The following is a 26,513-nucleotide window of genomic DNA, read 5'->3' on the forward strand; positions in this document are numbered from 1 at the left end:
ATTAGAGCCTGTTGTGGATGGATGCAAGATCTCATCTGGTGCAAAAGGGGAGAAGGGCATTGCATGCCGAAGACGGAGCATGCTCAGAGGCAGAGAGGGGCCAAAGTAAAAAGCACATAGCACTTGGGAGAATCCAAAGAAGTCAGAGTGTGCCTCTCTTCCTCTCTCCTCCCACCCTTTTTGCTTCTTCCTTCCAACTTCCTTCCCTGCTCCTTCCCTCTCTCCCTCGTAATATTTCTCCATACTTTCTTTCATCCTTCCTGCTACAGTTATGTGCCAGCACTGGGAATGTGTGCTGAACCATGACCACTGAGCCCTCCTTGATGGAGCTGAGAGTCCACCCAGCAGGGGCAGTTCTTTCATTAGCAATGTAGACTTGGGAGTTACACAGAGGATCCGGGAATGATTCACAGCTAGAAGTCCAGCTGGAAAGCTTTTTCAGTAGATTCACAGAGAGGACAGACTCCACGCTTTTAATCAGGAAAATTGCCTTGGCACTTGCAAAGACGGAGTGTTCAATTAATTATTATCAGAGCTCAGTGGAATTATCACACAGTGTAGTATAAGGGTTAAGAACATGACCCTAGGAGCCAGACTACTGGGGTTTGTATCTCAGTTCCCAGTTCTCACAAGGTTAAAGATTAACCTTGGGCAAATTGTGTAACCTCTCTGCCTCGGATTACTTATTTTCAAAATGGGGATTATAACGGTACCTCCCTAATAGAGTTGTCATGGGGGTTAAGTTAGCTCATACATGCAACCTCTTAGAAAACTGCCTGGCATATATTAGCTCTACTTAAATATTAAATGACTTCCAGTCCACTAAATGAGGATGAACTTCCAAAAGAGGAGCCAGTGGCCCCCCTTTGCAAGAAACAACAGGTCCCATAGTTTGTGTAAAATGGAACAGCTCTTCAGGACTATAAAAGTGTCAACACATATCCAAATGTTATGGAAGTAAAATAATAGCAAATATTTAGAGCCAATTTGGTTATTGTTCTTTTGTTTCCCTTTTCAATCTTAGGAAGAAATTTAAGTGGAAAAAGTATATGTGCATACACATATCTCAAGTTTTAGAGGAGGAAAGTGTGCTCAGCAGTTGGCAAATTTTGTTTAAGATTCAGAAATGTCTTACAAACTGAAATCCTGGCCTTGGACACTGTCAGGGTAAAGAGAGGGCTCAAGAGACTCACCTTCTGCTTTTATTGTCCAAGCTAATGGCCCATTAGCACAGTTCCTAGGGCTGAGCCTGTAGATAATGTTCAGGGCCAGGATGTCGGTGGGTGTTTCCTAGTGGTGGGAAGCAGTATTATTTTTCCTGGGGAAAGAATGTGAACCAATTCCACATAACGGCAAAAATAAGAAAGATCCCTGTTTGGTAGGCAAAGGAATTACCAAGATACTGTCAGTGTTCAAAGGGAAATGCCTATGTTCACAATTGGTTTAATAATTTTGGTTTCAATAATGGTTTGTTCTTATTGGCTATTCAGTGAAATGGTGTTAATTTTATCGGTTTATGAAGAACATTAATGCATTTCCACGCAGATTTGCATTGTTAGCGAAGAGATATAAAACGAAAAATTTCAGTGAGCTCGTTATAGATATGAGCAGTTTATCCTCCTTTAAAAATAAACTTCAAAAATCTCAAATTCTTAGAGCCACAGGAGAAATTATGTTTATGTTAATAGTAAACAATTAAGCTTCCCAATGTACTGTCATTGAGTTCTTTTTTTTTCTTTGCTTCCTGACATAAATTTGATTCCAAACTGCCAGGTAGTTGAATTTTAAACCATTCTAAATTTGGTATCACCAAACAAGTATGAAGCATCAACATCTTTTTTCTAGTACGTCTGTCCCTTTAATCATTCACCTTTTCTATTAAGGAACAGCTAAGCCTCATGTGTCAGAAGCCTGCCACCTGAGGTTCCCCCCAACCTCTCAGAGTCTTGCTGACTCTGAGACTGAGCCACCACAATTTCCTGTGTCCTAGGAGACAGCTTAGCCGCATCAATCAAACCATCCCTACCAAGTGTCTGGTAGAGCCTCCCGCCACCATTTGTTACTGAATTGGCATGCAGGCAGTCTTGGGTCAATTAATTAGTAAGCCTAATTGAAGCTAAATATAATTAACCATACATTATTGAGCTGTCCAAATTTAACTCCACTAAAATTATGTAATGAATCTGGGATATAAAGGATTACTGGCCAACACTTTTGCCTCATGGATTTAAACGTATGCCTTGTTTTCATCTATCTGATGTGCTTAGTAAGTTGGTAGAGGGTGACCTAATACACACAGACAGGGTAGTGCCCATCTAGGATGGGTGCAAGTTGAAAGTAGTTTTCTATATTGCTTACCATGTGGATATACTCAATGCAAATTTTAGTGAGCATCAAAACTAAACAAAAGCAACTGATACTGACACTTCACACTTGTTTGGTGAAACCAAATTTAAAATGGTTTAAAATTCAAATGCCCAGCAGTTTGAAATTAATGTTTTTAAAATTATGTCAGGCAGTGAGTGCAAAGCTGACTTCAAATACATGCTTGAAATACAACATTCGTTGATTGGTAATGATAAAATAATGTTGATCCAGGTTAATTATTATTCATTCAGAATTGTGAAAAGCAAGAACCATTTTTCAATAAATGAATCTTTGTCTTAAGATGGTTAGAAATACCTTTCTTATAGAATTTCCACCAAACTTTGTCTATTGGTTCTGTTTTTTAAAGGAAAAAAATAAATGACTTTAGAAAATGAAATGTTTCTAATGCATTTTGATATGTAATCTTTCATAAATGTAGAATTTATGAGTATCATGAATATGCATGGTCAAATGCGTACTTAAGTAGTATATGTAAATTTTTTATGATGGAAGAGACAGCGAGACAGTGGGAGGGAGAGAGGGAAGTTGTGGGTAGTGATAGACTTGAGGGTGCACATATTCAGACTTCAGGTAAGTAAAGAGTTTAAGAAAATACCAGATTCACCCAGTTGCTTAAGCTCCTTTGGCTTTAAAGGTATTTAAACTGTTCAGGAATTCTTCTGACACGCCATATGTTGCAATAGCCAGAGGTCTTTCAATTCTACAGGTTGTGTTTCACTGTTTACTGGCAAACCACAACAGCAACTTTAGTGTTGTTTCTATCTCAATTATACAAAAGTGATAACATGACTATTTAATTATCTCAAGTCGATAACACCCTTGAAAATTTTTTGATCATTTGTACTGTAAATTCTCTCAAATTACCTTCCCCATTGAGTAGTGTAACATTATACAGTTTGTGAGTTTCAAAGATTCTCCATTTGTGTACAAATTCTAAATCTTGACAAAAATGGCTTCATGGATTAACCTATAATTAAAAGCCAATAATATCTGAGTATATGAAATTTATGAATAACGGATAATATAACATTTTATAGTTACCTTATAATTATTCTAGTATTTTACCTTAAACAGCCTTTTCAGCTTTTGCTGCTATTTCACCTAATTATTTGTTTTTCACATTTCCTCACAAAACAAGAAATTCCTTTTGTTGCAGTAGCCAAATAAGATAAGTGTAAAACAGACTTCCACACCGAGGTGTCCTCCCTGTGTTCCTTCAGTTTTTAATTCTCTGCATGCATGAAAGATGGTAATGTAATTCCCAGGTACTAAATATTCCTCAGCCATTCGCTGTCAGTGCTGTTATCTGGACTAAAACTAGATTAAACTTACAGAATGGCGAATTACTGAAAATAATGAAGTTAAGGCAGCTCATTAATATTTATCTCCTTCTCTATTTTGTACAGCCTGGATGAAATGGGAAAATGCATTTGGGGGCCGATCAGATTGAAAAGGGTCTGACATTATAAAGAGAAACATGGGGCTGAAATGGTTGGGTTTTTTTCTTTTGTTTTGTTTTGGTTTTTTTTTTTTTTGCTTTTCAAATTATACACAGCACCTTTTTTCTTACATGCCTCTGTTTTTCTTTTAGTGGCAAAGCATTTCTATAACACTGGTTGAGAAAGTTCAGATGATTGCTGTAATCCTAGGATCCCTGTTCTTAATAGCGAGTGTGACCTGGCTCCTCTGGTCCGCCTTCAGCCCCTATGCAGTGTGGCAGAGGAAGGACATCCTTTTTCAAATCTGCTATGGAATGTATGGTTTTATGGATCTAGTGTGCATAGGTAAGACCATGACGTTACACGTTAACGAACTGTCAGTAACCCATTTCTTACAGCTGTTATATTTGCGCCAGTTGGATGTGATATAGAATGTTGTGGTTTGCACGATCTTGGTTCTCCAGTGAACTAATGACCATCTGGGGCGTCACAATCTGGCCACCTTTCTCTAAAAGCATAGCATCTACATTCCTAAGTAGTTTAAAAAAGTGAACAGGAAAATGCCCATTTTAAGTGACATGTATTGCAACGTAAAGGAAGGAGGAATCCAACTTTTTAGGGTGGGCGATAGAATAGTCATTTATTTCTAAGGAATAAGAGTAAATCAGTCGCCCTTCACAAGCTGGGATAGCCCTGATGGATGCCAGCGGTGTTGTTGTGCATTTGGGGAGAGGACCCACATCTGGAGGTCTCACATCATGGCGTGGTAACTCATTCCCTCGGGGGCAGAGACTCAGGTTCCCCGAAGGCAGGGACTTGGGGGCAGTTTTCTTTGCTGTCCTATGCCTCTTTGTTTCACTTATTAAATTTAGTGGCCCCAAAGAGAAACAGGATCAAACATTTTAGCTTAAACAGATCCCACACTTGACTGATCTATTGTTTCCCTGAGAAATGGGAGCAGACTCATACATACAGTGTTTATGAAGCGTGTGAGGTGCCCCAGGTGCCTTGATGGTGACCAGTCGAAAGTGGGGGGCAGGAATGGGGAGGGGCAACACTGTACCAAGGAGACTTTCCCTGCTCTGATGTGGTTTACAGTTTAGGGGGATGTGGAAAGAGCTGAGGTGGGCAGCTATGGTTTTTAAAACTGGTTCTCAAAGTGTGGTCGGGGGAGCACCAGCAGTAGCAGCATCTGCACACTCTCAGGCCCCACCCTAGACCTGCCCAATCAGAAACTTCAGGCCTATCAGTGTGTTTCAGGAGCCTCCCACGCCTTCTCATACGCACTGCTTTCAGGGAATGGATGCTCAGCTTGGATCAGATCACGAGGCCTCTAATCCTGGCCTCTGCTTGGACACATCCATTTTGTCCGTATCCCTCTTTTCTCACCTACAAAAATGGGAGTAATCATCCCTAGCTCACAGGCCTAAATAAGGGAAATAATGACTAATAAATAATGTTATTAATTGCAAGTTGTAAATTAAGGTCATTTGAGTAAATCACCAACACTGAAATAATTTAAATAACTTAAATGACGGCCTCTACTCACCAGAGCCTTAATTTAGCTGCAGTTTTATATTCTAAGTCATTTTTTTCTAAAAGAACTCCATAAATTTTAAAATATGGTCAGCCTTGAATTCCCTTTCCTTATCTTGTTTTTTTCTCCTTTGTCACTAGTACAAAGCTAATAAGAAAGAAAATGATCAAATTTCAGTCCAGAAAGGAAAAAAAGAAGGCAGGGAAATGTCATGAATAATACGTAAACTGAACAGATGTTGCCTGAATAATTGAGCTAATCATGTATATGAACAGTTTGCATTAAGTGTGATAATGCCTATGCATGCTTTTGGAAATGCTAAATCTCTGTACAAATGTAATCTCTAGGGAAGTGCTCTAAATAAAGAGAATTACAAAATTATTCTACAACTCCCTCAACAAATTCAGAGATAGTGTTTCTTCTGTGTTTCCGCATAAATGTTGTAAAATGTGGTGTTCCATTAATATTCAAAGCAGAGATAAACAACAAAGGCTCCGTTAGGCTTCCGATCCATCCTGGAGGGGAAAAGGAATTCCAGTTGACTTTCTTGGTTTTAACTAAAAGGGGCCCTGTGTTTCCTGGCCAGGAAATTGTTTTCCTAAATTCCACAGCTTGCCTTTAGTGTATTATTCCTCAAATTTTGATTGGTAACGCCAGGTTTTTAATCAAGAATATGAGAATTCTGCTTTAAAAACCACATATATATGAACTAATTGATCTTTCAATAATATATGACATATTTGGGGTTCTGTTTTGAAATATAGGTGTTTCCCATTTTATAAAGTCATAATTTCTTAGGAACAAAAACCAATGGACATTTTCCTTGGAGAGACACTGAAGAGTGAATTTTTATATAAATTGTAAATATTGACAATACTATTGTATTTTGCTTCATCAAATATAAGTGCCATTATTTATTTATTTGTGTATTTTAAAAAATATTAAAGAATTCAGATTGAACAACATTCTTGATTTTACTTCTTATTATTTAGTCTGTTTGGGCCCAGAGAAAATCTTATTTTTTCCCCTAAGAAATGAGGAGACTATTATAGTAAAGAAAACAAATACAGGGGGGCTAACAATAGCCCAATAGATCATAGCTAACATTTCAGATTCATTCAAATGTCTGCTAATTAAGTGTAGACAGTGACAAAGTAGATTATATTGATTATACCTCAAATACTCCTGACAGCAAGACTTCGAGTCAGAGTTGAGTGAAAAGCAGGTTTACAGCTCTGAGCCCAATTTGCTCAGCTCAGTTTAATAAATATATATTGAAAGCTTTCTATGTGCCAGACATCATGCTAGAAGCTGAGAATAAAAGTAAGAGTCAGTAACTTTCCTGCCCACAAGGAGTGTCTAGCCCCCCAGGCAGGACAGACAGATGAGTAAGTAGGTAACCAGAATGCAGTGAGTTGTGCACAGTAGGGAAGTATGCACAGGAGAAGGTGGTTGGACAAAGCTGGGAGAGATTAACGCTGGGGTGTGGTGTGTAGGGAGTGGATGGATTCAGGCAGATTTCATGGGGGGAAGTGAGAGCCAAGCAGGCTGATGGATGAGTAGATGCTTGGCAAATGGGGAGGTGGCCCCTTGGCACTGTTGGAGGATGTAAGACTGGCTCGCCATTCAGAGGGCTTTAAAGTAGCTGAAAACATTCCTATATTCCTATTCATCTAATCTTTTCAGACTTGTTTATACCTAAATGAGAAGAGCAGGTTGGCAACTTCATAAATGTTCTTTTTCAATAATAATTCTGAAAATATACATATTATTCCACAATTAAAATTGTTATAATCCAGCCAGTATATGTCATGTTTAGGAAGAGAGTCTTATTGGATTATTAAATAGAAATGTAAATATTTGTAGAAAATTTATTTACATGGGAAATTTATTTACTTATTCTCAGACACAGTGAATTCTCCCAAGGGCCTGGCTACTATTAGAGTTGAAATACCTAAATCGGGACTGTCTGATGGATGGAACATTTTGCAATGATGAAAACATTGCATATCTGTGCTGTCCAGTACCATAGACTCAGGCTACATTTGACTATTAAGCACTTGAAATGTGGTTAGTGAGAATGAGTAATTGAATATTAAACTTAATATTATTTAAATTAATTTAAATTTAATTTAAATAGCCAAATGTGGTAGTGGCTATCATATTGGACAGATGTCTAGGTAATGGAATGATATATGCATAAAAATTTGATTAACAAGCTGCATCATGTCCATATAAACAGGTTGTGTTTCCTATATGATAAAGAAACTGTTCCACAAGAGATGAATAAAGTGAAAATGAGTTCAAGAGGATTAAGAGAAGGAAGGGGACTAATGGTGATATGGTGGTGGTGAAGAGGTAGATGGAGAGCCATAAGAGGGAGACATGTCTTACGAAATGGAGGTATAAAGAGAGAACACTTTACATTATATTTGGGGAGCTCTTTTAAATATTTAAATAGATGGCATTCCAACTATCCTTGTGTACCAGGAAAACTAATCTAAAGGATTGAAACCCCCCAAATGTGGTAGCCCAGGGCCAGTAATTTAGGGAGAAGCAATAAGCAAAACAGATTCCCTCCTAAGAAGATTTGCACAGTGGACAAAGGAAGGTTAGCAAACTTAGAAACGAAGAGCAAGTGCTTGGCAGATGGCACTGGATACATACAGCATCTGGTTCTTTACTCCGCACTTTGCACACAGAGAAAATAGAAGGCTCTCACTTCCATTGGTCCTGTGATTCAAAGCACGTTTGGGCCACAGAGGAATGTGCTTCTCAGTGACTCAAAGATTTAGGGACTAAGTGATGGCCATAAGGACAGGGAGTCATTTGATTCACTTGCATCTGAAGAGAGAGGGCAGTAACCAAGTCACTTAGTGTCTGGTAGCGTAGAGGTCAGTTGAATTTCTTGTAGAAGCAACGAACTAAAACTGAAACCCTATTATGTTAGTGGGATTCCTGAAATAGATATAGCAGTGCTTATACCTAATCTCATTAACACCACAATGTGGTGCCAAGTCCATGTCTAGAAAGGCTTTCCTGAGATACTAAAGGAAGGAACTAATTAATTATGATTACAAAATTTAAAAACTTGGATAACTTTTGTTCTTTTAAAATTTTTCTTAATTGTCCATGTAAATATATACAGATTCAAATTAAAAGACACCTTTGTATTTATAATTCTGAAATATATAAAGTTTAAGATGGACCATTTGAAGAAACGTCCCCTCTCAACATCTTGATGCTCTTTTGCATTAGGTTAACATTCACATTTTTTGTATAAGCAGGATCAAAACTATTTATATGGTTGAAAAAATAGTCATGTTCATTCAATAATATGATCTCGATCTCTTTTCACAATAGAACGGATGTATGCGATTTACTTGAACTTACTTCTTCTGTTGATGGATATTTTTGCCTTTACGAACAATGCTGCGAAGAACATCCTCTTATGTATTTCTGTAGGCCAGATTCCAAGGAGTGGAAAGTCTGGTTTGAGTAATATGCACATGTTAACATTTTGCACCCTAAAAAGGCTTACCAGTTTATATCTCCCCACTCCCAATATATGGGAGTTCCGGTTTTCCCATACCTCGACAAGCCTGGATGTCACTTTTTGACGTTGCCCTTGGTAGCTGCAACTATATTTAACACCATTAGAGTGGTTTTCTTAATTCTTTCTGTGACTATTTCAGTCTATAGGGCAGTTTTATCTAAGAGTAGCCACACTGGGCCATGTGAATATGCAGGTCGTCCTGCCTGGTGTCTTTCGATGCCAGGGGTGTGATGTGCAGGGACACAGACCAATGATCTGTGGTGTTAACACGCCACTTATTTTTTCTGAAAAATGAAATCCAGCAGGGGTGATCGAAGTCAGAGATCACCACCTCTCACAAACCCTGCCTTCCCCCAACCCCTTAGGAGCTCTTGGCCAGTTTCTTCTATTATACTGTTAATACTGAAGGGATTTCATGCTTCAATCTGTCCTTTTTTTTATTCGTGTAGAAAGTAATCCCTGAAATTGCTTTAAGAAAAATTGCTTCTATCTGTCACTTGGCTCTGTGGCTAAAGTACTGGTTCTGTTATTGCTTGTTTTCTGTATGTTTCTATTTCTCAAATTAAAGCACAAGCATGCAGAATGGAGGACACACACACACACACAGGCACACACACACACACACACACACACACACACACACACACACTTTTCCCATCAGGAACCACAACTATTTCTCAGGGCTCTCTTAAAGTACTGAAATAAAGTATATTATGATTGTTTATGCTGTCTTGCTTTGGAAAGCTGCAGAGATTAGGGAATTTAAAAAATAGCCTGAGATGTACCAGAGTGAGGATCTGATTAAAATATCTTCTTGCTGTATCAATTACAGTCAATATTGAAAAAAATGCTCCTCAGCAGAAACTCCATATTCTCCGAAATAAAGTTTTATTTTACTGTATTTTGAATCTAAATACATTTTTAAAAATCCATGTAAATTTTATCACTATTATTTTAGCCCTGTTGAAAATCTGTTCTTCATAGTTGGTAATATATCTAGCTAAAGCCACTTGGAAACTTGTACACACAGGAAAACTATTTAGAATTCCCAGTCGGTAACTTTTATTCACATTTCATTATAGAACTTCAGGACAATAAATAAACACAACATATTCCTATGGTTTTAGACCGATGATATCAGACATGTGTTTACATTTTTAAAAGCCAAGTTAATGTTTCTCTCTTGCCTTTGATATTGCTTCACTTCACTCATTTTTTTTTCCTCCAGGCAAAGCAGCTAAAAGGAACACCTTATTTAACATTTTATGGACATAAAATTTAAAATGTACATTTTCTTTCTTTTTTTAAAAAAAATATATTTTATTGATATTTTACAGAGAGGAAGGGAGAAGGATAGAGAGCTAGAAACATCGACGAGAGAGAAACATCAATCAGCTGCCTCCTGCACACCTCCCACTGGGGATGTGCCCGCAACCAAGGTACATGCCCTTGACCGGAATCAAACCCAGGACCCTTCAGTCCGCAGGCTGACGCTCTATCCACTGAGCCAAACCGGTTTCGGCTAAAATGTACATTTTCTAATTCTTTGATAGTGGATGAGGAAAGATGAAGAAGTGTGACAAATAATTTTAGGATAATCAAAGTCTCTGTTACCACAAATGAGTTCTTGCCATTGAGGGTAACCAATTGTCTGCCTGTCTAATGCCAGGTCATTTCCTCCTGAAACGGTGCTTTCAGGTCATCTTCCTTCTTGTGGCTCACTTTCAACAAGCACAAAGCAATTAGCTTAAGCAAAGCATAATTAAGAAAGTAAATCAACTAAAGAAAAGAATTCTAGTGCATTCCAAGCAAAATATGACTTCTAGACTCCCTCCTGTTTAAAATTTTCCAGGTCTCTGGTACTTCTCACTCAGCATGATTCAGAACCTGACAATATTTTCTAAAGTATTTTAGATGAAAACACATTTACTGAAAGAGTTAGAAAGAGATTAGCATTGGAATGGAAATGCCAAAATTTAGAGCAGAAAAAAAAAATGAGTTGGCTGCAGAGCACAGGAGAGCCTCCAGTTCCTGCATAGCCACCACCTGGGGTCAGCAACCACATAGATGAATGTGCTTCAAAGGGCAGTGGTCGGCCAGGTCTGCAAAATGTCCTCCCTTGGGTCATTGTAGAGAGAGCATTTTTTAAGCTGCCAAATATTTATAGATAAATATAAAATGATATCTATAAAATTACTAAATATTCCAAGTGAAAATGTAAGGTTACCAGGAGAACATGCATGTTGGCATTTTTTAGGGCCCGCTCCGGTGCTGTCCTGCACAGAGGTGTTTGTGGATGTCTGATAGAGTAAGCCCTCTCCTTACCTTCCCTAAGGAGAGCTGGGACCACAGAATCCAGTGTGACTGGACACAGGCCATCTCCACATTGAAAATACTTTCCCTGTGGGGAGTAGAGACAATAGCTGTCAGCTGCCTACACCTCCACACCTGCCCCACCCCATTCAAAATTGCCAGCAAGTTTTATGCTAAGGCTTCCAATCTGTGTACAGTCAATATTTTAAAAGCACAAAATATTGGAAGCCAGATCCAACCTTTCATCACACTCCACCCCCTCCCACCTCCATAACCACCACCACCAAGTCTGGGATCTGAGCACTGAGCTCACTCAGGAAAGCAGCTTTGAATGTCAACAGGTCAGCATTCAGCCACAGAGGGGTATACAGAAAACTGCCTAAGTGGGAGGTTGGCACTTTGCATTACAGTGCAAGAAAATGCATTGCAGAAGGTGTTGCCCTTGTCTCATTCTGAGTTTCAGGGGAAGCACTAATGTGCATAAGTCTGCATGCATCAGTGGGTGTGAAAAACAAACACACAAACTCAAACACTGTTCGGCAAAATAACGGAAAGTTGAATCACCCGGTTGATTCTTTTGTTGAATCTTCATATCACAATTTTCCTCTTGACACAAGAAGACTGCCAGCCACCTTTGCTCCAGGAAATGATTCCATTTCCTGATCTATAATTGGATCAGGGACCTACGTTCATTCAGTGCTACAATTTGGCTGCTTAGGAGACCTTTGCACAGCTGCCAGTTAGTGCAGGGTGGACAGAAACCTTCCCTTCTGGCCCAGAGCCCCTCTGGGCTTCCCTTCAAAGTTCGTCCCAGGCTGAGGACTGGGTTGTGAGGTTGGCCATGCTGAAGGGAAGGGGCCTGTCACCCCACAGCCGTGACTGTTCCCAGAGTTGCATGTTCTGCTAGCTTGCTTGGAACAACTTCTTAGAGTAGAATTCCTTTATAAGCACAGGTCATTATTTCTCAATTTCAGAGTATCTTAGCGAGCTTCTTGTCCCAGGAAATGCTGCAACTTCATTTATACAAAGATTCTGATGCAAGGCAAGCAGAAGTCTCTTCTTCAATACCAGCCCCAGCCTTGGGTCCTTTAGATTTCTAATTTCTGAACACATCCTGGTCAGGCCCTTTGGAGGGATAGGCAGAGTGGCCACTTGTAATTCAAAATTATTAGGAAACAAATGTGTATTCTTTATATGTTTTGAGATGTAGGCTATTATTATCTCTTTGCTCTGGAGGTACAAATTATAGGCTTTTATATGTCTTAGTCAAACTGATGTTTACCAATTTTTCTAAATATTATCATGTTAGTTATGGTGATATTGCTGCTTTTAAAACCCCAGGAAATAAAATAGAAGGGAATTTGTTTTGTTACTTGCCTTTCGTGGTCTCTCTCTCTCTCTCTCTCTCTTTTTTTTTATGAGCGTTTATCTGATTTTTTTAAATTTAATAAATCTTTATTGTTCAGATTATTACAATTGTTCCTCTTTTTTCCCCTATAGCTCCCCTCCACCTGGTTACCACCCCACCCTCTGCCCTTACTCCCCATCACTATCCTCATCCATAGGTGTACAATTTTTGTCCAGTCTCTTCCCGCACCCCCCACACCCCTTTCCCCCCAGGAATTGTTAGTCCACTCCCTTTCTATGCCCCTGATTCTATTAAATTCACCAGTTTATTCTGTTCATCAGATTTTTTATTCACTTGATTTTTAGATTCACTTGTTGATAGACATGTATTTGTTGTTCATAATTTTTATCTTTACCTTTTTCTTCTTCTTCCTCTTCTTAAAGAATACCTTTCAGCATTTCATATAATACTGGTTTGGTGGTGATGAGCTCCTTTAGCTTTCTCTTATCTGTGAAGCTCTTTATCTGACCTTCAATTCTGAATGATAGCTTTGCTGGGTAGAGTAATCTTGGTTGTAGGTTCTTGCTATTCATCACTTTGAATATTTCTTGCCACTCCCGTCTGGCCTGCATAGTTTCTGTTGAGAAATCAGCTGTCAATCGTATGGGTACTCCCTTGTAGGTAACTAACTGTTTTTCTCTTGCTGCTTTTAGTATTCTCTTTGTCTTTTGCTCTTGGCATTTTAATTATGATGTGTCTTGGTGTGGTCCTCTTTGGATTCCTTTTGTTTGGGGTTCTGTGCGCTTCCTGGACTTATAAGTCTATTTCTTTCACCAGGTAGGGGAAGTTTTCTGTCATTATTTCTTCAAATAGGTTTTCAGTATCTTGCTCTCTCTCTTCTTCTGGCACCCCCATAATTCTGATGTTGGTACGCTTGAAGTTGTCCCAGAGGCTCCTTACACTATCTTCATATTTTTGGATTCTTTTTTCTTTTTGCTTTTCCAGTTGAGTGTTTTTTGCTTCTTTGTATTTCAAATCTTTGACTTGATTCTTGCGATCCTCTAGTCTGCTGTTAGATCTCTGTATAATATTTTTTATTTCAGTCAGTGTATGCTTAATTTCCAGTTGGTCCTTTTTCATATCCTCGAGGGTCTCACTAAATTTATCAGCCTTTTCTAGAAAATTCTTGAAAAACCTTATAAGCGTGGTTTTGAGCTCTATATCCAGTCATTTACTTTCCTCCATTTCTTTCATTTGTGATCTGTTTCTTTGTCTCTGAATTTTGGCTGCTTCCCTGAGTTGATAGAGTGGCTTTGTGTGGTAGGTGTCCTATAGGGCCCAGTGGCTCAGCCTCCCCAGTTACTTGAGGTGGACACTCTTGGTGCACCCCGTTGTGGGCTGTGTGCACAGTCTTGTTGTAGTTAAGCCTTGATTGTTGTTGGTATCACTGGGAGGAATTGACCTCCAGGCCAGTTGGCTGTGAGGATCAGCTGTGTCTACGCTGGGAGAACTTCTGTCCTGGAGACACCCTTATGAGACAGGACTTGCAAAAGCCTCTGTGCTCAGTTTGGATAGGGCGGAGTCTGAGGGCAGAGCAGACAGCATTGGATTCCCATCAGTCCTGCCCTAATAGGCCCCTGTGTCTCAGTGTCCCATGGTAATTGCTGCAAGGACCTCTGAGAGAAAGCCACCCTCAAGTTCCGCCTGCTGCTAGTCCAGTTTCTCCCCGAATGAGTCTGGGTCCTCAGAGTCTCACCCGGAACTAGAGTTCAGTGCAGTTGGGAGCTTTTGTCTCCCTCCGGCTTGAGAAAGCCAGCTGCGTACTCAGTTGCCCGCCCTCTCAGCGTGCACGCGCCTTAGTACATCTGCCTTCTGCAGTTCCTCTGAGTCTTAGTGTGCTTTTCTTTTTCCTTCTAGTTGTAGAATTTCCACTCAGCCAGCCTTCCTGTGGTTCTGGATGATGTCCATTTTGTCTTTTAGTTGTAGTTTTGAAATTGTTGTGCGAGGCAGCAGTTTAGGTATTTACCTATGCCGCCATCTTGGTTTCTCTGCCTTTTATGGTCTCTTGAAGCTAATGAACGTTTTAGGCCTCCTCTGAAGAGAAAACCCAACCCAACACCTTTCTTTCATTTGACCTTGTAAAGTTCAAGTTCCTTTGGAGAAATATAGGCATAATCAGCAGCATAGCTGATCAAATATGTTGTTATTGTTGCCTTCTATTTCCTCCTAGGACACGGTGCAACTCTTTGAGCTATCTCTCTCAATTTGGGGAGTTTAGCCAAAGAGGTGTCAGTCATCTACTGGCCATTTATTATGTCCAAAGCCTGGAGTGCAGGATAGAGATATAAATAGCACAGGGATGTTTTTGTACAGCCCATGATCTAAGAATGGGTTTTTCATATTGAAATGGTTGACAAATATCAAAAAAAGAATTTTGTTTTATGACATATGAAAATTATATCAAATATCAAATTTAGTGCTCATAAATAAAGTTTCATTGGAATACAGATATTTCCATTCATGTGTTGTCAATGAGTAGTCTGAGGGGAGCCTCGTGGGCTTTGGGGGAGGAAGCTGAGTTAAGAGACTTTGTTGGGCAAAATTGAGCGCCCTCCTGAGGCGGGAGCAGGGGTGGTTCCCATCCACAGGGCTATGTGGCTGTGTTTTTTTACCCAATGGGATGAGCGTGAAATTGTGAGATTGGGCTATGATGGGATTTGCATGCAGAGTTGCTAGAAGACAGCAGCAGGATCAGCCTTGCCTTTCACCTCCAGTGGTGGGAGTGTGATTACAGGATGGGGTGTGCTTTCTCAGCTGCTGGGAAGGAGCCACAGCCAGAAAGAAGCTGGGAGAGTGGGGAGAGACTACACAGTCCAGGGGCTGAAACTCTTCAGGAGGTGGGACAGGATACATTGAAATTAAGAAAGTGAGTGAGTGAGAGGCATTGGAGGTGGTGGTTGTCAGCAATGGGTGGTAGTTTCAGAGCTTGCATTTGGAATGGGTTCTAGAAGGGAAAGTTCCAGGCTGGAGTGAGGGAGGAACAGAAAAGGGAGGGGTTAGGCACACCAGGTTGTGGCTATCATCTACAGGCACCTGAAATGTGTGGGTCTAGGAAGCCGAGGACATCCAAGAATCAGGGACACACACTCCATGATCATGGAGAGCAGCTGAGAGGTCAGGAGACAACAGCTCTAGTGACCTCACTCTGTGTGCAGGTGGGCACATATGTGTGCATGTGCAACTTGACTCTGTCTGTGACTCTACTATCTTCCAGAGAGTGGTTATGAGAACTTTAAACATTCTGTTGCTAGATCACAGAATAAAATATTAAGGAGGTCTGAGCATTTTTATATTCAGGTTAAAATTTTATCAATATTTGCAATTATATAAACCTGACCGTTGTGAATGAAATGGAGGACTTAGAAATGTTATGCTTAGATAGTAGCTTCTGTTCAGAATTTTTACACACAGCCTATATGATTTAAGAGAAATGAAAAATAAGGCCACAAGAAATGAAACAAAGATAAGCCTGTTTTAATTACATATTTCAATTTATATTTTTAAAGATATTATTCTCACCCAGAAAAATAAAACAGCCAATACATGTCTGGTTTTACCCTGAAAATTAATAACATTGTGCTCTGTGAGTTTGCAGTAGATTGTTTGTCCATTGTTGGAAAAAAAGGAAAATTCGTTATGTTTATCTCTACTTCCCATGAGGAAAGTCTACTAATAGTGTCCTTCTAAGAACTGGCATTGGTCCATACACTAGAGTGTGGGCAGTAAATGGAGATATAGCAAAGTAGATTACTGATCCAAAAAGATTTAATTAATGCACAAGATGGATTTTGTTCAGTTTTTTAACCACATACTGTTACATTGGGCATGCAGAGAGATTTATTATTATAATTGTGAGGGTCACTGTAATCTTCCCATCTCCTATCCAAATGCTGCAATGTACCCCTGAGGATAAAGGCCGGAGGAGCCCCACGTCTGATTTTATTGAAAAGGGATTTTGATTCACACACTTCATAGTCGGTATGTTATCCCTTGGGCTGAAGAGACACAGTGAGGACTGGCTTTGCCCAAGGATGGCTCCTGCGGTCTGAGTTTTTGGGGAGTGAGCACACTGGACCAGGTGTCAAGGTTCTGGCTCTCATTCTGGGCTTGGGCACTAACCAACCATGGACCCTTTGTCAAACCACGTGGTTTCTCTGGTCCTTAGAATCCTCATGCCCCAAAATGAAGGGGTTGAATGAAGTCAGAACCCACATTTTCTAATTTTAAAACTCAGTAACTGTGTTTGTCCACTTCTGATCCCTGCGATATATAATGTTACCTCTTTGCTGCTGGTGTTTCATCTGTTCATGAATTGAAGGACAGAATTGAAGTTGCATTCAACTAAAATTAAACGGATTCTAATCCCCGCTCCTAGTTTTATGAGAACTCTAGGATATCTTTTTTTATGTATAAACGTATTGGGCTCATTCCTTCATTTCTGTTTTTGAAATAATTATATCTGTAGGTTTTTCTTGACCCCAAGCAAGTTTGGGTAGAAACTCCAATGATATAACATTTCTCTCCAGTGAATTTTCTTAATATTAAAAAAAATTAACATCATGTATTTTATAACATATGACAAAGTTTGCAGCTTTTGAGGAATATTTTGTAAATAGACCAATGGTATGTTAGTGCTCCAAGGCTAGTAATCAAAAGATCAGGAGTCTCCTATCTACTAAGGAATAAATAAATCATTAAAATAATTAAGTGATAGATTGGCTTTTTAGAAAAGCAAGTGGTCAGATGAATGAACAGCATCTTTTTTATTCTCCCTGTTTGCCTGGAATCCATACCTGTCTTATAGACTTTAGGCCTAGCTGCAATCATTTTGTAACTCTCTGGTTTGGTGATTGGTTGATGCAGACAAACACTTAATCAACCAGGCCAACAAAACTATGGGGGAGGCTGCTATAATTTATTAGGACTGAGAACAAATCCTTGTAGAGAATTTTATAGCTCTTCTACTCCTGTTAGACCCTCTGTGTGTGTATATGTGTGTACCTGTCTGTATACACACACACACACACACACACACACACACACACACACACACTTCTCCCCATGACCCAAAGTCCACTGTCATAAAATATGGGCCTTTTCCATCTCTAGTCTTGGAGTGTACATCTGTTTGTCCCTGAGATCAAAATATTACTCTAATGCTTCATAGAAAAATACTTGCGATCTCTCTTTGTTTTCATGGCAGTCACAACTAGATAAAGTTAATTCTTGTTATCCTTTAAATTCCAATCATGGCTAGTCTGTCATTTCCTCTCATTGAGTAAAGATTTATTGAATTCCTACTGTGTACCAGACACTGAAGTAGGAATAGGGTTCCTGTCCTCAGGAAGCACACAGCTGATGAGGCTCACAGGCATATAAACAAATTGTTCCAATATGGGTAATAAGTAGAACAGTGCAGGCGTTTCTTGTGTGGACAGGTAGAAAGCAGGAGGGAGTAATTAATTTTGAGTGGGTCAGAAAAAAAAAGATAAGAGCGTCTGGATCTTGAAGCATGCTTAATACTTCATCATGCAAATGTTAGAGAGTGCTTCTTTCAGGGGATTCTCTGATTGATGTTTTTATCTCAGATTTGCTAAGAAGACAGAATTAGCAGAATTTAATGCAAAAGGATAGAGGAGTCTAGGTGACTCCCAGGTTTCAGCTGACTTGACCTGGGGGTTGGTCATTCACTGAAATAAGGATGGCAGGCCCAGGAGCAATTCCAACCTATGTCAAGACCTTTCACTGCCCGTTAGTAAAATATTGCACTTCTTATTGGAATTTGGCTTTGCCATCTTGTTCTACTCCCAGTCAGTGATGTCATCAACATTAAAGATGCAGCACAAATGTGCTCTTTGCATCAAGCCGATGACGGCAGATTTCACTGGGCAGAGAGAGAGAGAGTGGCAGTGTCATAGGACAACAGCCATGAATTTTCCTTTGTGTGCTCTCGAGAAATAGCCATTTAAGGTCTTCACTATTCAATTGTCATTTCTTCATGTGCCCTGTGATCTATTTTGGGGATGGGGTGGGTTAGATCATCAATATTTGGAAATTACCCAGACTCTAATGCCAAATATTTTCATGTCATGGGATGTTTCTGAATAATGTGTGTTCCTCATAATGTTTTTTTTGCTCAAATTTTATTACTGGTAGTTTGAGTATTGAGCCTCTAAGCTTTAAGTTCTCATGAACAGTCTGCCATGCTCAACTTGGTTCTTTGAATGTATATCTAAAATTTACATTCAACTATAGAAAAATCAACCTATATGGGAGTGGGGTGGGGGGGGGGCAATGGTAAGATATGTACACATATAATACCTTAATAAAAAATTTGAAAAAAAAAAAAGAAAAATCAACCTGTATTTTATAGATGGAAGTGCATTGTATGTGGGGCTTACTTTACATTATTTGTTCAGATATGGGTTCACAAAAATTTCCATATGCATCAGGACATTGTCGTTCCCAGAGACTTGGCTTTTAAGTTATCAGTTTATAAGCTTTGTTTTTTTTGTGAGCTCAGTGACTTCTGTGATGACTTGTGTATTATTTTCAGTCCTTATCTCTCTATTTTTTATATTTTTTTCATTGGTGTTTTTTTTTGTTTTTGTTTTTTTCCTTTAAGCTTCTTCCATAGTTTACTCCAACAAAAACATTCAATACACATAGCAACAATGACTTATGATTTTTTTCAAGGTTCATATTAACAAGATTCAACAGTGGAGGAGTGACTTTTAAAACGACCACCTCTATACTCACATCTATGTTTCCAGGACAGTTGGGCATTTAAATTTGGGGTCAGTTGGGAAAATGTGCCAGGAGGATTAATGCATTTTATTACAATCTAGCACAGATGATCGCAGCAAAGGGTATCTTGGACCAAAGTCTCATTCATTTAACCCTTTGGTCTAAACATGCTATAGTCTTCCAAGTAGGGGTGAAAATTAAGATGTCAAAAGTGGGGCTACTTTATGAGATTAACTCTAAACTACTGTTCTTAAACGGGATCAAATGGGACCCAAAGTCACCATCCTTTGTGTGCACCCTGACTTCTCAGAATGACACAGGGTAATACTTGTAGAGTTTGGTTATGTGCAAATTTCAGGGAGGGAGAGAGAGGAATAACTTTGACAAGGGAGAATAGTAAAATTTAATCTAGAAATCTTGGACATTTTCAAAATCAAAGGCCTTTTCTGGCCAAATATCTGCTGGGGGTTGCAAGCTCCTTAGCTTTCCCAAGAGACCTTTTGATTGAACAGCACACGGCCTTTAACCTGTGTTTCTCTGTGGTTTCATGAGGGCCTTGTACTTCCTGGGAAGGCTCAAGGGGAGTGCAGCTCACCAGACGAAGCTCTCACCACTTAACAGTGTTGCCTTCAAATAAGGCTCCCATCCCTTTCCCTCACGTGGGAGGGAGGGAAGAAAGGGGCTGTTTCACTGGCAGTCCTAGAGATATAACTGACAGTGACGCACAAGGATGTTAAAAATGGCAACTAATTGCATAACTTTGCCCAAGCCACAGTCTCCAGGACTTAATTTACTCACATTTTAAATGAGGGTGATGTAGTTTATCTACAAGGTCTGTCTTAGCTAGTTTGAGCTACTAAAATAAAATACCACAGATTGGGTGACTTAAACAATAAACATTTATTGCTTACAGTTCTGGAGACTGGGAAGTCCAGGGGCAAGGTGCTGGCAGATTCAGCATCTGGTTAGGGCTCTCATCTTGATTTACAGATAACTGTTTTCTCCTTATGTCCTTACATGGCCATTCCGTGTATGCACAACAGAGGGGGGAGGGGGAGAGGGAGAGAGATAGAGATAGAGAGAGAGAGAGAGAGAGAGAGAGAGAGAGAGAGAGAGAACTCGTGTTTCTCCCAGTTTTTATATGGACTTAATTCCATCATGAGGTCCCCACTCTTATGACTTAATATAACCCTCATTACCTCCCAATGATCCCACCTCCAAATACAATTGCATTACAGATTAGGGCTTCAGCATGAATTTTAGGGAGATACCTACTTTCAGTTGATAGCAAGGTCTCTTTTAGTTGGTCATTGTATGACTAGGAGAGGCTGCCTTACATTGGACATTTAACATGAGTAGGACTATAGTACTCAATGTTTGCTTATAGACAGATTTGAGCTTTAATTTCACCTCTAATTCTTATATCTTCATGATGTTGGACAAGTTAAATCTCTGTAGGTCTCATTTCATCAACCGTGAAATTGTTCAATTGCAGTATCTATTTGTAAAGTTGCCATCAAGATATAAAATCATGCATGTAAAGCACAGTGCTTGACTATCAAAATATATCCTTGATAAAAATTTGGCTTTTAAATTATGAAAATAACCAAGCTTATTTGGAAAAAAACTGAGACTGGTAACATAAGAAATAAAAGTTTGACCAGTACCTTGGTCATTAATATAAAAATATTTATTTGTTCAAAAATGTTGGAAGTTTCTGTTAATTATAACACACCATTTGTGTGTGTTAAAATAAACATAGACATATGGTGTGTGTGTGTGTGTGTGTGTGTGTGTGTATTCAAATGCATGCACAGAGTGTGTACCTGATAGTCTGCCCCATCATTTCTTTGGGTAATTAGCTCATTTTCTACTACTATATAAGAATGTCAACTAATACACCACTTCGAAATCTGGGATATCTTTTACCTATATAAACAGTTGCTTTTATTTCAGTGAAACCAGAAACTATTTAGTCCTGCTTTGTTTTAAAAGATAATTCCCCAACAAAAATGTTCTTTTGCACATTAATAACTGGGTGCTCCAATTAAATGTTACTGGCAAGAAAATGATGAAAACCAACCACACACACAGAGCTCAACTCTTAAAACCCCAAATTCCCATAAATCACACCTTGTTGATATCCATGCCATTAACAATGTAGCCAGTATCCTAAAATATTTAATACTCACATTTTATAGAAATTATTGATTTTCCCTTCAGGTTTAGTGACTCAGATGGAAAAGTAAATTTAAGCCTGTTCTCATATGACCTAAAATGTCAAGGTGATAAATCCTTTTTAAGGCTTAACTTGTATTACTCGGAGAGTGACAGCCACTTGGGGAAGTGAGCTCCCCATTATGAAACTAGAGGAGACCGATCAGTAAGAAAGGATGGCAATATGGATTTTAGTAGCTGGGTTTTCCAACATAAGAGCTAGAGTTGTGTGAATGCTTACTCTTGGATTTTAAATGATCACAGTCATCATGTCTTCTCATAACCACTAGTACAGAGGGCATTTGCTCCAACTCCAGAATATATAAAGAAGAAAGAAAATTTTCATTACAGTGGACAACTCTGGGAGTGGGATGGGGTTACTCATATTTCAGTAAAATTTAAGCTTCTAGAAGGCAAAAAGTAATTCTGACTGCTCATGGAGAATAAAACACCATCTAAGCATTATTCTTAATTGAAATGCAATTAAGAAGCAGCACATGGAGCTGGAAATTTAAGAGGGCTGTGTCTTCATGAAAATGTCAAGTAGTTCTCTCTCTTTAAATTTGGTTCAAAATGTTCTATGAAGATCTGTGGGATTTATTTCTGCACACTGGGTAGATTTATGTATTCAGAATAGGGCTACCAGGAGTGTAAGCCAAGAAAGTGACTTTAAGCTCTAGCAAAAGATCTGATTTCTGGCCTTTCAGAGGAAATCAATAAAAAAGGGATAAGATTTTGTAAAATGAGTGGTTTCCCTGTAAAGCTGTCCCCCTATTCGACACTTATCTACAATGAACCTGCCACAAGCTGTAATGGTTTGTGATTAGTGTGAATGAATGTTCCTCACCACATAGATTCACTATTGATTTTTAAATTAATAATCATATCTTGTATTTATATAGTTACCATCTCTGAGGAAATCTTAGTGCTAGTTGATGAATTCCAATTTATCTTCATACTATTCTGCTGAATGTATAGATTATGTATTACAATTGCATTTTAAGGAGGAAAAATAGAACCATAAAAATTAAATCACCAGCCATAGAGCTTTCAGAAAGCTAATAATAGAATCATCCATTAAAACCTGGTAGTCGTGGCTTCTAATTCTGGCTGTTACCCAAAATCATCCAATCAGTTGGGTCAACTCTGACTATTCCTTAGGAAAAGAAGTTGATCATAACAATGATTTGAAATTGCTGTGATTAATGGACATTTAATTTTCTACAGATTATTTTGGTGTACAGTCACTGGGTTGAAGACATTTTTATTTATTGGACCACATGCATTTTTAGTGGTCTATGACAAATATCTTTGGAATGCTGTTATTTTACATGTGTCCAAAATTGATCTGGTAAGGGAGCAATGTAAAACTTAAATTCTACTGTTTAGTAGGTGTGGTTTTCCAAGGGCTGGGTATTTCTATAACCTATCTGGCATTGCTTTAGCTGAAAAAAAAAATGAAATAATCTCCCATCAAAAACTTGTTTAAAACCCTTATTCATTGTACTCATTCTTTCAATCATCCCTTCTTCCAGCCTTAACAATGTGGGACTCTGATTCCCCTCTTCTTTGTATTACTATTCATGTCCATTTTTCTTCTGACAAGTTTATGACTGTCCCTAGGTATTCTCCTTTCTGCCACCACTCTACTTCTCACATTTATATGGGTAACCTCCTTATTGTCTCTCCTACTTCACCCAGTCCATCTTAGATTTTCCTCATTCTCTGTGATTTTTGAAATTATGAATTATTCAGTCACACAAAAAGTATGCAGACTAACATGTTGACCATCCATATCCCCAGCACAGCACCCAGCTTAAAAAACATAACATTCGAGATGCAGTTGGAAGCCTTCTTTGAAGTCTCTCCCCGATCTCACTTCATTTCCCCTCCCCACTACTATGAATTTAATGGTTATTAGTCTCATGCATGTTTTTATACTTTTATTGGCTATATATAACTGTATCCATAAAGTGTAGATTATTTCTTTAATCATTTATTTCTAAAACTTTCTTTTTTTAAAACTGTGGCTTTGAGATTTGCACTGTTGTTCTAATGTGTATCCGTGTTAGTACCATGGCCATGTTTCTTACTATTTCATTGTGGAAGTCCCTTGGATCCACACACCACAGGCTGTTCTTCTAAGGATAGACTTTGAGATTGTGGTGATTTTCTTTTCTGAAAAACAAACAAATAGATTAATAGACATTTTGAATATGCTTCCTTGTTCACATTTATGAGAGTTTCTTGAGGGCATATACCCAAGATTCTAAATGTTGAGGAGGTAGATCTACTCATTTTCAAACTTATTGTTAAGAAATGGTTGTCACCTGAAGCATTCTACTTTCAGGCGATATTCCATTAAAAAAACAAAAAGATTTCATTGGCCTCTCCATCAACTTTCACTGAAATTTCCACCTTCTGAAAGAGAAGAGCTCCTCCTCACTTTTCTACCTGAAGCCCCCCACCCCTGGGACTCCTTTTTTTAAAATATATTTTATTGATTTTTTACAGAGAAGAAGGAAGAGGGATAGAAAGTTAGAAACATCGATGAGAGAGAAACATCAATCAGCTGCCTCCTGCACACCTCCTACTGGGGATGTGCCCGCAACCCAGTTACGTGCCCTTGATCGGAATCGAACCCGGGACCTTCCAGTCCGCAGGCTGATGCTCTATCCACTGAGCCAAACCGGTTTTGGCCTGGGACTCCTTCTTATGAGGCGGTCACAAATTCAAAAGCTCTGGCACCCCATGATGAAATATAAATGATGAAGAATGCAGGGTGTGATGGGACCTTGGGTGAACGATGGACATGAAGCCATGTTGCAGGGCACCATATCTGATTCACCGACTGCTAGTTTGTGGTCTCCGAGGTTCTAGTATTGCCTAGTTTATTCTCCCAAGACTCTGTCTCAGAAATCGTTAATCATCCACCTCACTGTGCAGCAGCGAAGAACAAGGACCCAGGAGCCAGCCTACCTGGGTTTGAATTCCTTTTCCACTGCTGCTAGTCGTCTGCTCTTGAGCAAGTTCCCTCACCTGCCTGGGGCTTGGTGTTCTTGCTTGTGAAATGGGGAACATGCTTGTAATTATTTCATAAGGCTGTGTTGAGAACCAAATGAGAGAATATACATAAAGCTTTCAAGTAGGTGCTTACTAAATTTTTGTTGAACTGTCTGGAGAGTAAAAATAACAAAAAGCTATATCATACTTCCTTGTGTGTCAGGCATTGTTTTAGGAACTGGGGAGATGGCATTGACCTTAATATATGCCTCTTTCCAAAAATTAAGTTGCCTGTTGGGATCAAGCCCATATATATTGTTTGGCTCAAGAAATATATGTTAAGTACATGTTGAGTGAATAAATGAACCCAATGTTTCTCCTAAGGCAGTGGTCGGCAAACTGCAGCTCGCGAGCCACACATGTGGCTCTTTGGCCCCTTGAGTGTGGCTCTTCCACAAAATACCACGGCCTGGGCGAGTCTATTTTGAAGAAGTGGTGTTAGAAGAAGTTTAAGTTTTAAAAATTTGGCTCTCAAAAGAAATTTCAATCATTGTACTGTTGATATTTGGCTCTGTTGACTAATGGGTTTGCCCACCACTGTCTAAGGCAGTGAAATGCCCAGAGTATGTTCTGAGCCATAATGAAGCAAGTCAATTATATCCATGATAACTACATTCTCTGAATGGTACTGGACTCTTAATCTTTGAATATTGATTGTTCCCATGTAATATGGTTAGTGGTTTGCCATTTGCCAAAATATTTGAGTGGTCAGAATACCATATTTTTAAAGAAGATGAGTAACAAAGAGTTGACTATTTCTTTCATTCCTAATTGCATACAAAATAACATTCTCAACTTTTGGTTATGACCAGTCTTTTGAAATTGATTTTTTTCCTTGAATTTTAGGTCTCATTGTCCACGAAGGAGCTGCAGTTTACAGAGTGTTTAAGCGCTGGCGAGCTGTTAATTTACACTGGGATGTATTAAATTATGACAAAGCCACAGACATCGAAGAAAGTAGCCGGGGAGAGTCTTCTACAAGCAGGACTTTATGGTTGCCATTGACGGCTCTGCGGAACAGGAACTTGGTCCACCCCACCCAGCTAACCTCCCCGAGGTTTCAATGTGGCTATATGTTATTACACCTGTTCAATCGAATGAGACCCCACGAAGACCTATCAGAAGATAACAGCTCAGGAGAAGTTGTGATGAGAGTGACTTCAGTGTGACAAGAGTATAGGACGGTGCAGTGTGGACCACCCTGCACATTTTGGAATGTAATTGCAATGAATGGCAAAACCATAACACTTCTAAAAACACACATCTATGAACTTTTTAAAATTTATGCTTTTTATATGAACATTTGAATTGCAAATACATTTTTCTGAAAAAAAAAAGAGTCCTCTTGTTTGCTTTCTGATTTATCACACATTTTATAAGTTGATACTTGAAATCATGATCTGTATAATTTAACTCTACTTGGTTAAAAGAATGATGAAAGTTATCCTCAAGGCCCAAACTATTTTTTTCCTGCTTGTTTTAAATATATTTTTTATCAAACTTTGTGCTCCATGTGTAATTTTTCAGACATGCTACAAATGGGGAAGAGTTTAGAATTCTGTGGACTGGTTCCAAAGTGCCTATCAACTGAGTGGCCACGAGGCTCTGCACTGGACCTCCCCGTGCCTCATGCTGGTTGGCAAACTTGACCATGATTTTTTTTTGGGGGGGAGGAAGTGGGCGGGGGAGGAAAATACCTGTCAACAGGAAAATAGATTCTAGGAATTATGGCTTGTTTTCTAACTTCTGAAATAGTACAGAGAGCTTGTAAAAAGATAAAGATAAACTGAGTAGAATACTTTTGCTCCAGAACATGTTACATAGAGCAGCCTGCATACTTACAAC

At 39.0% G+C, this 26,513-nt stretch overlaps 1 protein-coding gene across 2 annotated transcripts in view; it reads left to right on the forward strand.

The window, feature by feature from the left end:
- The window catches only part of MARCHF11 (membrane associated ring-CH-type finger 11), a 93,898-nt gene extending 67,733 nt beyond the window's left edge, over positions 1-26,165 (forward strand). The window contains exons 3-4 of one of the 2 annotated variants that reach the window (XM_080678168.1): positions 3,980-4,172; positions 25,515-26,165. In XM_080678168.1, coding sequence (XP_080534294.1) covers positions 3,980-4,172; positions 25,515-25,837 — 516 coding nt within the window. In that variant the 3' untranslated portion in view covers positions 25,838-26,165. The remainder of the gene's footprint in view (positions 1-3,979; positions 4,173-25,514) is intronic. The other variant, XM_080678169.1, reaches the window with a different exon arrangement.
- The last annotated feature ends 348 nt before the right edge of the window (positions 26,166-26,513 follow it).

This window comes from Plecotus auritus (assembly GCF_963455305.1).
Source record: "Plecotus auritus genome assembly, chromosome: 7".
Lineage (NCBI taxonomy): Eukaryota > Metazoa > Chordata > Mammalia > Chiroptera > Vespertilionidae > Plecotus > Plecotus auritus.